Source organism: Macrotis lagotis, chromosome 2 (genome assembly GCF_037893015.1).
Source record: "Macrotis lagotis isolate mMagLag1 chromosome 2, bilby.v1.9.chrom.fasta, whole genome shotgun sequence".
Lineage (NCBI taxonomy): Eukaryota > Metazoa > Chordata > Mammalia > Peramelemorphia > Peramelidae > Macrotis > Macrotis lagotis.
In genome coordinates this window covers 159,912,796-159,925,951 of record NC_133659.1, presented here as the reverse complement: position 1 = coordinate 159,925,951, position 13,156 = coordinate 159,912,796, and the positions used below count along the sequence as shown (strand labels likewise).

Sequence of the window (13,156 nt, the reverse complement as noted above, 5' to 3'; positions counted from 1 at the left end):
TGACAGTAATCTCATCCAGGATTTTTGGTTCCAAATCAAATGCTCTTCCTCCTTTACTAACTTTTACTTTGTTATATACTTTTATATACTTGTTATATACTTTTATATACTTGTTATATACTTTTATACATATATATATGTTATATACTATACTTTTACCTTGCTGCCATCTGTAAAAATTAGAGGATAAGATGATTAATAAATAAAATGAAAACCAGAATATCTACATAGCACTTTAAGGTTTTCAAAATAATTTACAAATATCAGTTGAATATCAAAATAAGCCTAGAAAATAGCTGTTATTATAACTATTTTACAGATGAGGGAGCTGAAACTGAGAAAGTTTAAATGACTTGACTAGGATCACACAACTAGTAAGTATCTTAGGATAGATATTAATTTGAATATTAATTATTTCAGAACCAGTGCACTATCCACTGTGCTGCTTAAATTTCTTTGCCTTCTATTTTCCCTTTCAGCAATAAATCTTGTCAACTTTAATACCAGAAGGCAAAACTGATGACACCAAAAACTGGAGGGTGAAGCAGAAAAAAAGTATTCAGTTCATGGCATGAATTGACCCTACTTATCCCCACAGTTAACTATGAATTCCAGGCCTCAAAGAGAGGATAACTGGACAGCCACCACTCAATTTATCCTCTTGGGATTCCCCACACAACCTGCCATCCAAGTACTCCTCTTCTCCCTCTTTCTGATAGCTTACCTACTGACCTTGCTGGAGAACTTCATGATTATCATTGCCATACATAGTGATGGGCAACTGCATAAGCCCATGTACTTTTTCTTGAGTCACCTCTCTTTCCTAGAGATGTGGTATGTCACTGTCATCAGCCCCAAGATGTTGGTAGATTTCCTCAGCCATGACAAGAGCATATCATTTGCAGGTTGCATGACCCAACTCTACTTTTTTGTTACCTTTGTATGTACTGAGTACATTCTCCTTGCTGTCATGGCTTTTGACCGCTATGTAGCTATTTGCAACCCACTCCGCTATCCAGCTATTATGAGCAACCAGCTCTGCAGTGTCCTTGCTGGGGGCTGCTGGCTCTGTGGCCTTATGACTGCCATGATCAAGATGGTTTTTATAGCTAGACTCCATTACTGTGGCATTCCCCACATCAACCACTACTTCTGTGATATTTCCCCACTCCTCAATGTCTCCTGTGAGGACTCCTCCCAGGCTGAGCTGGTAGACTTCTTCTTGGCTCTTATGGTTATTGCTGTCCCACTTTGTGTAGTGGTGACATCTTATGTTGCCATCATCACCACCATCCTAAAGATCCCTTCTGCCCAAGGCCGCTACAAAGCCTTCTCCACCTGTGCCTCCCACCTTACAGTTGTTACTCTCTTCTATTCCACCACCCTCTTCACCTATGCCAGACCCAAGCTCATGTATGCCTATAATTCCAACAAGGTGGTGTCTGTACTCTATACAGTCATTGTCCCCCTCCTCAACCCAGTCATCTACTGCCTGAGAAACCGAGAGGTAAAGGTGGCCTTGAAGAAGACTATTCTTTGTAAAGTAGGGGGGAATGGGGAGGACAGGGCTTTGCATGTTTGACTATGCGATAAAGTCTTTCTGGGTCAGTTACAGAACTGATTTTTGCATGATAGCTCTTGGTCCACATGCACTTAGGTTGCAGCCTTCTCCATTGTATATAAATTTCTATCTCTTAATTCTGAATTCTTAGGAAGAATTGAAGGATTAGAGAATATAAATATTAGAAAGAATATCTAACGATGCCTAGAGAAACAATACTCTTGGAACCAAAAATCTGACTGTTTGAAGTCTGATTCTCCCACTACCTTTGAATAAGTCTGTTAATCTCTTTCACTCTTTCCTCATCTGTAAAATGGGTGTGGGGTAGGATGATAAAATATGTTAAATACTCACAGAAATATTTTTCTAGTTCCATATCAAAAATTTCTGTTATTTTATTTTTTAAAAATATTTCCCATTTTCATGCAAATACAATTTTAACATTGATTTTTAAAATTTTTGAATTTAAAATTTTCTCCCTACCTCCTTCATTTCTCTCCTTCCTAAGGTAGACAGCAATTATATTAGGTTATATATGGACAAACGTGTAAAATATATTCCCATGTTAATCATGTTCACAGAGATGTTTATAAGAATCAAAAGAGAAAATTTTTGTCAGATACTTTGTGACTCTGAAGTACTATAAAAATGTACATTTTTATTATTACTATTTATGAGTACCTAGAAAATTCCAAAGAAATCAGTTTAGATATTTGAATAATCTTTAGGATTGGGATTTATCACTCCCTCCCCTACTTCTGTCATATCTTGCTGCATGTACCCAGTATTTAACCTATGTAGCTACCTTAATTCATTTCTGAAGAAATGATGTAACCAGAGGTACAGAAGAATTTGAGGTATGGCCAAATAGAAGAGATTCTTAGACTGTTTCCTTGAGGATCAAGACCACTCATCATTAAGTCTGTTTTTCATTGTCAGAAAGCATCACTATCATAGCTCCTTTAAAGGACAAAATGTCCTTACTATAAAATCATGAAATAGAAATGGCATTTGAACTTTTCTTATAAAGAGAAAACAGCTGTCAATTGGGAGGGAGGTGGGGTACAGATTAATGAATCTCTTCTAAGGATAACTGAGCTAAAATAAAAGTTGCAATTATTTTTCAGGCACACATCAACACTCTGGCTTTCTCTTAAAAGAAACAATGTGCCATAGTGGCAAGATTTGAAGTCAGATAGCCTGGCCTTGAATTCTAGCTTTGCTATATTACTAATTGTGTGGTTTTCAGTAAACCATTCATCTGCATACCTTAGGCAACTTCCTAAACTTTATGAATCCTAATTTCCTTATTTGCAAAATTAGGACAAATAAATATTATCTACCTTTTAAAAGCATTGTGGGAAAAAACACTTTCCATCAATTCACCCTTCTGTCAATCAGTAAACAAGAATATATTAATCATCTACCATGTATACATACTATTTGAAGCTCTGAGGATAAAGACACAAAACTGAATCAGAATCTAAAAGCAAGTAGTCAACCTAACATCTCCCAGGAAGATACAGCAAGATCAATGATGAGTAAATATAATATGTATATAAAATAGAGATATGGAGACTTAAATTTGAGTAACCGGGGAATAAGGTAGCAATTGAGTTGATCCTTGGAACATGGAAATTATAAGAAGTAGAGATCAGAAGTGATAATATTCTAAGTATTGTGGATAGCCTGTACAAAAATAGGAAGTAATGTCATTTACAGGGTTCATCAAATAGCCCAGTTTGAATGGAAGAGTTAGAGAAATGTTAGATTTTTCATAGTTTCACAAATGGGGATTCAAGAAAGAGCTCAGATTCTCAACCTACTATCCTCATCTGAATAGATGAAAATGATCACAAATTATAGGAATGAAAAAGGGCAATTTAAGATTTTTAAAAGAGAATAGTTTATCAGATAAGTTTAAGGAGATAATAAGGAGATTGGGGGAAGAAGACAAAAACAAACAACAAAAAATTAACATTATGATCATATATTTTATATTTTAAAATCTTAAAGATGAATTACAAGGAAAAAGGTTATGTATATGTTTTATATATGTAGCATATGTAAATATATCTATATATGTGTACATATGCACATATATACATTATATGCCTTTGTAGAATTTATATATTACTAATAAGATTATAACTGAACCTGATAGAAAAAATCCAATTTAATAATTATAGCATTGATGCTTAAAGGACTGAATTCACCTATTAAAGATAAATGACTTTTAAAGGCAGCAAATCATGGGACACCATAATTATATGCATATATAGCAAGTATATATATATATATATATATATATATACATATATATATATATATATATGTGTGTGTGTGTGTGTGTGTGTGTGCATACATACTGGCATAGATATAAACACATATACATAAATATGTATATATGTAAGTGCATATTATCCACATATATACAATATATCATATATACACACATATATGTAGATATAGATAGAGATATAGATATAGATATAAACTTTAACAATAGCCTGAAGGAAGGACCTAGCGATAATTCACAAAGATTCAATTCAATTCATTAAATTCCAGATAGGAATATCATTTTGAATGACAATAGTAACAAATAGATGGAGGTTGTCTTTCACTAAATGTATAATAAAATAGAATTTATATGGTTAATAAAACCACCACCACAAAAATATTTTAATGAAAACAAGGGGATGAGTAATTCTTTGAATATTTGTATCACAAATATTAAATACAAAAGTGAAGAGTGAGTGGGGAATCTTAAAAATGATACTGCTCTCTTGAGTAGAGAGGAATAAGAGAATGAAGAAGGAAGGGAAAGTTTAAATAATCTTTAAAAACTGCATAAGAAATAAAACTAATAAAGAAACTGCTATTAAAGCTGTGTATTTATTTTAGTATAATTGTCATTGTGAAATTTAGTTTCAGAAATGTGAAATATGTGGGTAAATTAGGGCCTGATAAATAGATTTGAGAGCAATCATTTTAGAGATGATAATTTAATCCCTGGAAACTGATGTGATTACCAAGTAAAATGGTTTTCACGAGAAGAAAAGAGACCTATTGGATACTTGCTATTATCAGAAGTGTCCTAAATAAAGATCCACAAAACGAAACTGAGGGGTGGTCAGATAAAGAGAACCAGAAGAAAGGAATCTCACAGAAACTTCATGAGAATAACCATGTAGAAGACTACACTTATGTCAGAAGTTGAAAAATAGTCAAAATGGAATAAATACCGAATGAAGACCATTAGATTTGGTAATAAATACATGACTGGTAATCTTAGAGAGAGTAGTTTATTTAGAATGATGGGGTACAAATTATCTCTGCATAAGGTGAAAGAAGGAAACAGAGAAGAGAAACTGTGAATGTTGAAATGATTAAAGTTGGAGACAAATTGGATATATGGTGTAAGTGAGAATGAGGAATCAAGGACACAAATTTGAGAGTTTAGACAACTAGGTAGATAATGAGAAGGGCATAAGGGAAAAGAGAATGAGTTCTGTTTTAACAGCATTTAACAACAAAGACAGTCAATTCCAAATGTTCAACAAGTAGTTGGGATGCTAAGCTAGAGGTCAAGGGAGAGGAAACTTCTATTGTCATAACACATTATATCAACAATTGATAATATATTATATATATTAATTTAATATGATACACATTATATTAAAATCATTATTGTTTAAAAATGGACTAGAAAGTTTTGTCTTTGTTTTCAAAAAGGACTAGTGATAACATGGTGTACTGTCCTGTCTTGTAGGTGAATTGGATATAAATGAGACAGAGTTGCACAAAGAACTCAGCCTCACTATCTTCCATCATCATTGTAGTTCAGTGGTAAGACAAAAGTCAAGACAATTGGTAATAGTTTGGAATGCAATGGATGACCTTGGAATCTTTGATGTCTGACTGAGTTCTCAGCATTCCACAGCACCTGCTTCAGCTTCCTTAATGACCCCTTGTACAAATTGTTCTCATCTGCTGGGGAAGTTTTCACATGTTTGGGGTAAATATCTCCCTCACTCTATGGGTTTGAGTCCTCTCAGTTACCCTCTATCTGAATGGGGTGCACAGGGAGAAAAAGCGTCTTTGGTGTGAGAGCTTTCCAAACCCTTCTCAGGGCTCCTCATCCACCTATGTTATTCACTTTTTAACCAATTCTCACCTGTGGCTCCAAGAAGTTGTAGTTAGTTAAATGCTGTTAAGTGAAGTAGCCACACCCTTGTAAGACCATCTCTACACATAGGATAAAATCATACTAGAACCAAAGTAGGAGAGTGTTCAAAAGAATAGATCATGAATCTGATCATTTTCGCACCAGAAAATGTTATGGAAATTATTTATTGTTTATCAACTATTATTGCTTTAAAAATTGGATTACAGTTTATAAAGAGGTTAAAATTATAAGCATGCCAACATTCTAATCATAAAACCAAACTAAAACAAATTGAGTTGACTATGTCTTTTAGAACTTTCAAGAATGGATAAATTCTTAAATTGAACTGGGAAATTTCTAAAAGAACAGATATATAAAATATTTCTAAAAGAACATATATATGTATATATACATATGAATTAAAAGTTTATTTTCCAAATAAAAATCAGTGTGGCATAAAAATCAATGCAGAATTTACAAGCTTAATTTAGAATATGAAGGTTAAAATTAAACTGGGTGATTTTTTCATATCAGATATTTCCAGTAAAAGTCTTCTATGAAAAACACACTAATATAATTTGAATGTGTTAAAACCAATCTACAATAAACACAGAAGGTTTGAGCAATCAGTTTTCCAAAGAAGAAATATAAATTATCGGTTTATTTTAATTCTTTGACAAGATTTATAATCTTTAGTTCAATAAATACCTACTCCCTTTTACTACTTCATGCTGAAGTTTTGGTAAATGCTCACTGAAAAGAAAATGTACTGCATTTTCCCATCACTTCTTAAGTCCATTCAACTAACAAAACAATGTCATTCCTTGTTTTTTTTTTTTTTGCTGTTTGCTGATTTCCAAGGTATAAATGATCACAAGAAAACTTTAGAGTTGATTGTAACCATTCAATATAAGCTGACTTCAGTACATCCTCACCCCCTGTTCTCTCATTTTTTAATACCTTTGTTTATGTCCTCTTATATGTCCATTAAAGTGGATACACTAAGAATCCTGGGAGCATTCTTTTAGCTATCTTGGCATGATGTGCATATCACTAATGCACATGAGTTTATTACTTGCTCTGAACCCTATTTTATATTCTTTTATCAGATATAACATTTTAGTGACAGCTCATATCTCCTTTCTTACACAATTCATGTTGAAAGTATCTTCAAAGCCATTTCGGAGGCTAAAATAGCTCAGAGATCTGACAGCTAGACAGAGTGCAGATGCTTTCAAATGGAGAATTTTATGATTCTTGCTCTTTTGGGGAATGACTCCTACTACTTCTCTAAGCATGGGTGTTAAGAATTTGACATTGAATCCTGAGCAGATAGAGGTTTGGAACTTAGAGGGAACTCTAACTAGGATACTTATGCTTGTTTAGTACAGGACTGAGGGACAGACTAATGATCTTTGATCATAGTACTCAATTAGCATACACAATTATATAGCATATTAGTCCCAAAGGATATCTAATTGAACTGCAGGGAGAAATAAGTAACAAGACAATAAATGCCAAGGCCTTCAGTCTATGTCTTTCGGACCTAGATAAATCTGAAAGAAGATTAACCAAGAAATAAATTGAGAGCACAAAAAAATTTTAGGAAGTTGAATCATAATCTTAGGTAATTTTTGAAAAGGGTCTTAAGAAACAGAAAATAATTTATAACTTTTATTTTTATATTACCTACATTTTCTCATTTTTCCACCCATAATCCAGAGAAATAAAAGATATAAAAATTAATTTTAAAAGGAAAATGCATTTCATTAAAATAACTAACATTTTGAAAGCCTGGCAATATATTCAGTATTGTGTACCCATAGTCCTCTACCTCTGCAAAGAATGGGAGATATATCTTTTCATATTTCTCCCTTGGATCAACATTAGTCAACACAGTTTTCAAAATTAGGTTTCAATTATTCATAGTTCTTTCGATTTTATAACATTGTGTAATATGTTGCTGTTTTTGTGATTCTGCTTCATTTTTTCAGTCCATATGTCTTCCCATTCTTCTATGCACTTACCATATTAATTATTTCTTATATAACAGTGATATTTCATTATATTCAGGTCCCGGGACTTGTTTAACCATTTCCTAGTCACTGTACATCTACTTATTTCCCATTCTTTGCTACAAAAAATATATTGCTACAAATATTCTGGCATATGTAAGGATCTTTCATATTGTTGATTGACTTCCTCTGACCCTATATTGCTACTCCTAGGTCTATATTCCCCAAAACCCAATGACAGAGGGAAAAGATTCATATATGCAATATTTATTTCCACCAGAACATTTTGGTAATATTTCTATAACAAAGAGAATACTTGTAATTTGGTAGTGGCTAAAGAAACTGTGGCATATGAATGTAATAGAATAATATTTTCTCATAAGAAATGAGAAATAAGGGGTAGCTAGGTGGCGCAGTGGATAAAGCATTGGCCCTGGAGTCAGGAGTACCTGGGTTCAAATCCGATCTCAAACACTTAATAATTACCTAGCTGTGTGGCCTTGGGCAAGCCACTTAACCCCATTTGCCTTGCAAAAACCTAAAAAAACAAAACAAAACAAAAAGAAATGGTACATGAAAAATTCAGAGAAACCTGAGTACTTTTAGGATGATAGAGAATGAAATGAATACAAGTAGGAAAATAATTTATTCAATAATTACCATTATATAAGGGAAATTGACTTTGATATGCTAAAGAATTATGATGAACTGCTACTAACCATGATTTAAGAGCATTGAGGATGAAGCATGTCATTCAGCTCTTAGCAGAAAGGTGATGGAATAGAGGTCTACAATTGGGCACACACTTTTAGAAGGGGTTGTTATATAGAGTTGTTTTACTTGACAATATTTTCCTTTTACAATGAAGGGACTCTGGAGGTGCAGAAGCTTAATGGATAGTGAGAGGAAATCAAAAGAAACGAATATCAATAAAACGTTTACAATATAGGGAAAATGTTAATATGGAGGCACAGACAAGAAAGTTTTCCCCCAATTATATTAGTTGATATATACATAAAAACTTTACATAACAAAAGTACAGTTTCATGGTCAGTCTTTTTAGACTTGTTTTTATTTTTTAGGTTTTTGCAAGGCAGTGGGATTAAGTGGCTTGCCCAAGGCCACACAGCTAAGTAATTATTAAGTGCCTGAGGCCAGATTTGAGCTCAAGTACTCCTGACTCTGGGGCCAGTGCTCTATCCACTGTGCCACCTAGCGGCTCCCTTTTTGAGTTTTTTTTTTTTTTAATATTGAAATGTTCATGTTTGATGATGATTAACAATTTTTTTTTAAAAGGGGAAATGTAGTTTCCAGAAAGTTTATTGCCTCATCTAATAGTCCTGTCAGGTCCTTAAGGCTCCTTCAGGCTTCTTCCAGTAACTTTGGGACCATCCCCATTTCAGCAAATAATATTGATAATCTGCCAACAAACATTTATTCATTACCAACTATATGCTAGTCAGCATTCTTAGTGCTAATAAAAAGTTAATAAGAAGAAATACAATCCCTTTGCCATCTAAAGAAAAATGACAATTTAAAAACGGAAGCAGGAAAGTGGGGGAGGGGGATGGGACCAAGGGGTCCCTAGAGCAGAGGCAACTTGTTCTATGGAGTTGAAACCAGAACAGTAAATGTGAAGTGGAGTGAGTTGAGTATAATTTCTGCCTTCTATAAATCCAGACATTGGGAGGTCTTTGGTACTCTGTACTCTGCAGTCTGGCCCTCCAAACAAAGGGCACAGGAATCTATAGAGGTGGTAACAGAAAAAGTCCTAGTAATTTGATGGTGTTTAGAAGTGATGAGCTCAAAGATAGCATAATAGCAGGAACACATCTGAGCTCTTGTCCAAACCCCTCCCAGAACTCTCAGTTAATGACTCAACAAATTCTAGAGTGGCAGAACCCACAAAAAAAATGGAGAGGGACAATTTTCCAGTCCAAAACAGCTTGGAAGATGGGTAGCTAAGGGCTGTTGTACTGGCGTGAGAGACAAGTGGAATTAAAAGATGGACCTAAGAGGTGAGACCACCTAAGATGGGAGAAAGGGAAAAAGGGGGAGATATAATAGTGTCAAATATTTCACAGAAAAGAAGAGAAAGCTTTTTCAATGAAGTGGAAGAGCCAGATTTTAGGGAGAATGAGTGAGCCTTATTCTCATCAAAATTGTCTCAGAGAGGGAATAACATACATATTCAATTGGGTACAGAAATCTATCTTACTCTACAAGAAAATAGAAGGGGAAGGGCATGTGAAAAGGGGTAGTTTGATAAAAAGAAGAACAGTTTGTGAAAGGGGGTAGCTAGAATGGAGGTAGTTGGAAAGACAAAGTGAATGGAGAGAAAGAATAGAATAAGTGTGGGTGGGGGTATAGGATGGAGAGAAATACTATTACCCTAGTGACTGGAAGAAAAATATTGAAACAAGTTTTCATGATAAAGGCTTCATTTCTCAAATATAGAAAAACTGAATCAAATTTATAAAAAATGAGTCATTTAATAATTGATAATTAATCAAAAGATATGAACAGTTTTCAGAAGAGGTTATCAATATTATCTATGGTCATATTAAAAATTGCTCTAACCCACTATTGATTGGAGAAATGAAAATTAGAGTAATGCTTATACCCATTGGATTGGCTAATAGGACAGAAAGGGAAAAATGACAAATGCTGAAGGGGATGTAGGGAAAATGAAATATTAATGGACTCTTGGAGGAGTTGTGAAATGATTCAACCATTCATAGAATAATTTGGGATTATACCCAAAAGTCTATAAGCTTATGTCTACCCTTTGACCTAGCAATGCCATGATTAGGTCTGTATTCCAGAAGAGATGAAAAACAGGATGGAAAAAGGCATATATTTATATCGATATTTATAACAACATTTTTCTGGTGGAATTGAATTGGAAATTGAGGGGATGTCTATCGGCTGGAAGATGATTGAACAAATGATGTTCTAAGATTTTGAAGGAAAGCTGTTCTGTTATAAGAAATGATGAGCAGGGAAGCAAATAGGTGATGCAGTAGTTAGAGCACTGGCCCTGGTCAGGAGAACATAAGTTCAAATTTGGACTCAGACATTTAATAATTACTAAGCTGTAAGATCTTGGGCAAGTTACTTAATTCCATTGCCTTGCAAAAAAAAAAAAAAAAAAGAAAAAACTGAAAAAAGAAATGATGAGCAGGGTGGAGCCAAGATGGTGGAGTGAAAGCAATAAATTACAGAAATTCCACTCTAGACCACTAACTTATTGCCTTAAAATTATGACTCTAATCCAATTCTAGAGTGGCGGAACCTAGAGAAAGACTGAATGAAAGAATATTTCTGCCCAAGACAACTTGGAAGATCTCCAGGAAGTATCTGTTCCACTGGGTTGGAAAGGGCTACAGCACAGCCAAGACTGCAATGGAGCAAACCACCTCCAACCATCCACGAAAAGACTCATGTGATACTTGGATCTGTGGCAATGGGGGAAGTTTTCAGACCTCTTATCTAAGGAATTGCCAAGGACAACTTGTAAGGTCAATGGAAAAACTGCTGGACCAAAGTGAGCATGGATCCCAGGCAGCAGAGACCTCAGTGCAGTTGCATTCCAGAAATCTTTGGAGTTACCCAGCATCTGCTTCCAGAGCACTCAGCACACAGACGGTGAAGTGGTCAGGGGAGACTGCAGAGTCTTTCCTATCCCTGGAACAAAAGTCTGTTGCTTTGCTCATGCTTACATCAAGGTTGCAGTCTGGGGCTCATACTACCATAGTGGAGCCGGAAGCCTCCTCATAAAGATGAAAATGCTTGTGGTCATCTACAGATCAGAGCACAGACCAGGAGAACAGTCAGAGCCTCTCATAAGAGCTTGAAGGCCTTATGAGTGGGAGACCCTGAGTGGGAGTGGGGTGCCCCAAAATCCAGCAAATGCTTGAGAAAGTGTATCCCCCATCCTGGAAGCAGTGGCCCACCTTAACAAAGAGTTAAAATCAATACATAGACTGGAAAAATGAACAAACACCAGAGAAAACAGAATCTGACTATAGATAATTGCTTAGGTCCCATGGAGGGTCAGAATACATAATTAGAAGATGACAAAGTCAAAACTTCTGTATCGAAAGCCTCCAGGAAAAAATAGAAATTGGTCTCAGGCTATAGAAGTACTCAAAAAAGATTTTAAAAATCAAGTAAGGGAAGTAGAGGAAAAATGGGAAGAGAAATGAGAGAGATGCATGAAAAACATGAAAACCAAGTCAGCAGCATAGTCAAGGAGATCCAAAAAAATAACTGAAGAAAACAACATGTTAAAAACCAGTTTGGCTCCAACGGATAAAACAGTCCAAAAAGTTAATGAGGAGAATAATACCTTAAAAAGAAGAACTGGCCAAATGGAAAAGTAGATAAAAAGCACTCTGAAGAAAATAATTCCTTCAGATGTAAAATGGAGCTAAGGGAAGCTGATGATTTTGTGAGAAATCAAGAAACACCAAAATAAAATCAAAAGAAAGAAAATCTAGAAGAAAATGTGAAATGCCTCATTGGAAAAACAACTGACATGAAAAACAGATGCAGGAGAGATAATTTAAAAAAATATTGTTCTACCTGAAAGTCTGGGAAAATTGCCCTGATATCCTAGAAGCAGAGGGTAAAATAGAAATTGAGAGAATGCACCAATCACCTCCTGAAAAAGTTCCCCAAATAAAAACTCCCAGGAATATTATAGTCAAATTCCAGAATTCCTAAATGAAGGAGAAAATATTACAAGCATCCAGATAGAAACAATTCAAATATCATGGAACTACAGTCAGGATTACATAAGATTTAGCAAAGTCTAAAAATAAGGACTCATAGAGTTTGGAATATGATATTCCAGAAGGTAAAAGAGCTTGGATTACAATGGACAATCCACTACCCAGCAAAACTGAGCATCCTCCTTCAGGGAAAAAGATGGATATTCAATGAAATAGGGATCTTTAAAACTTTCCTATTGAAATGACCAGAGGTGAACAGAAAGCTTGATTTTCAAGTACAGGATTAAGGTAGAAGAATATAGAGGTACACAGGAAGGGAAAATTATGAGGGATTTAATGATATGGAAGTACTTTTGTTTCCATGTGAGAAGATGATGCTGGTAACTCTCTGAAACTTTTCATTTATCAGAACAGTTAGAAGAAGCATATAAATAGACAAAACACAGGAGGGAACTAAATATGAAGGTATAATGCATTATAAAAATGGAGTTAATGGTTGAGAATGGAATGTACTGGGAGAAAGGGAGAGGATAGTTAGAATGAGCTAAATTATTTCATATAAAAAAGACAAGGAAAAATTTTGCAATAGATAGGAAGGGGGAAAGATGAGGGGGAGTGAGTGAACCCTCATTCTCATTGGAAGGGTCTCAGAGAGGAAATAATATACACACTCAAC

The 13,156-nt window shown here is 34.7% G+C and overlaps 1 protein-coding gene across 1 annotated transcript; it reads left to right on the top strand.

Moving 5' to 3' along the window:
* Positions 1-604: 604 nt before the first annotated feature.
* On the top strand, positions 605-1,582 carry OR6Y1 (olfactory receptor family 6 subfamily Y member 1). Its single transcript, XM_074220933.1, has one exon. The coding sequence runs from the start codon at positions 605-607 to the stop codon at positions 1,580-1,582; it is 978 nt and encodes a 325-aa protein (XP_074077034.1).
* The last annotated feature ends 11,574 nt before the right edge of the window (positions 1,583-13,156 follow it).

Coding starts and splice junctions, on each gene's coding strand:
- OR6Y1 (XM_074220933.1), top strand. CDS start 605: ATGAATTCCAGGCCTCAAAGAGAGGATAACTGGACAGCCACCACTCAA.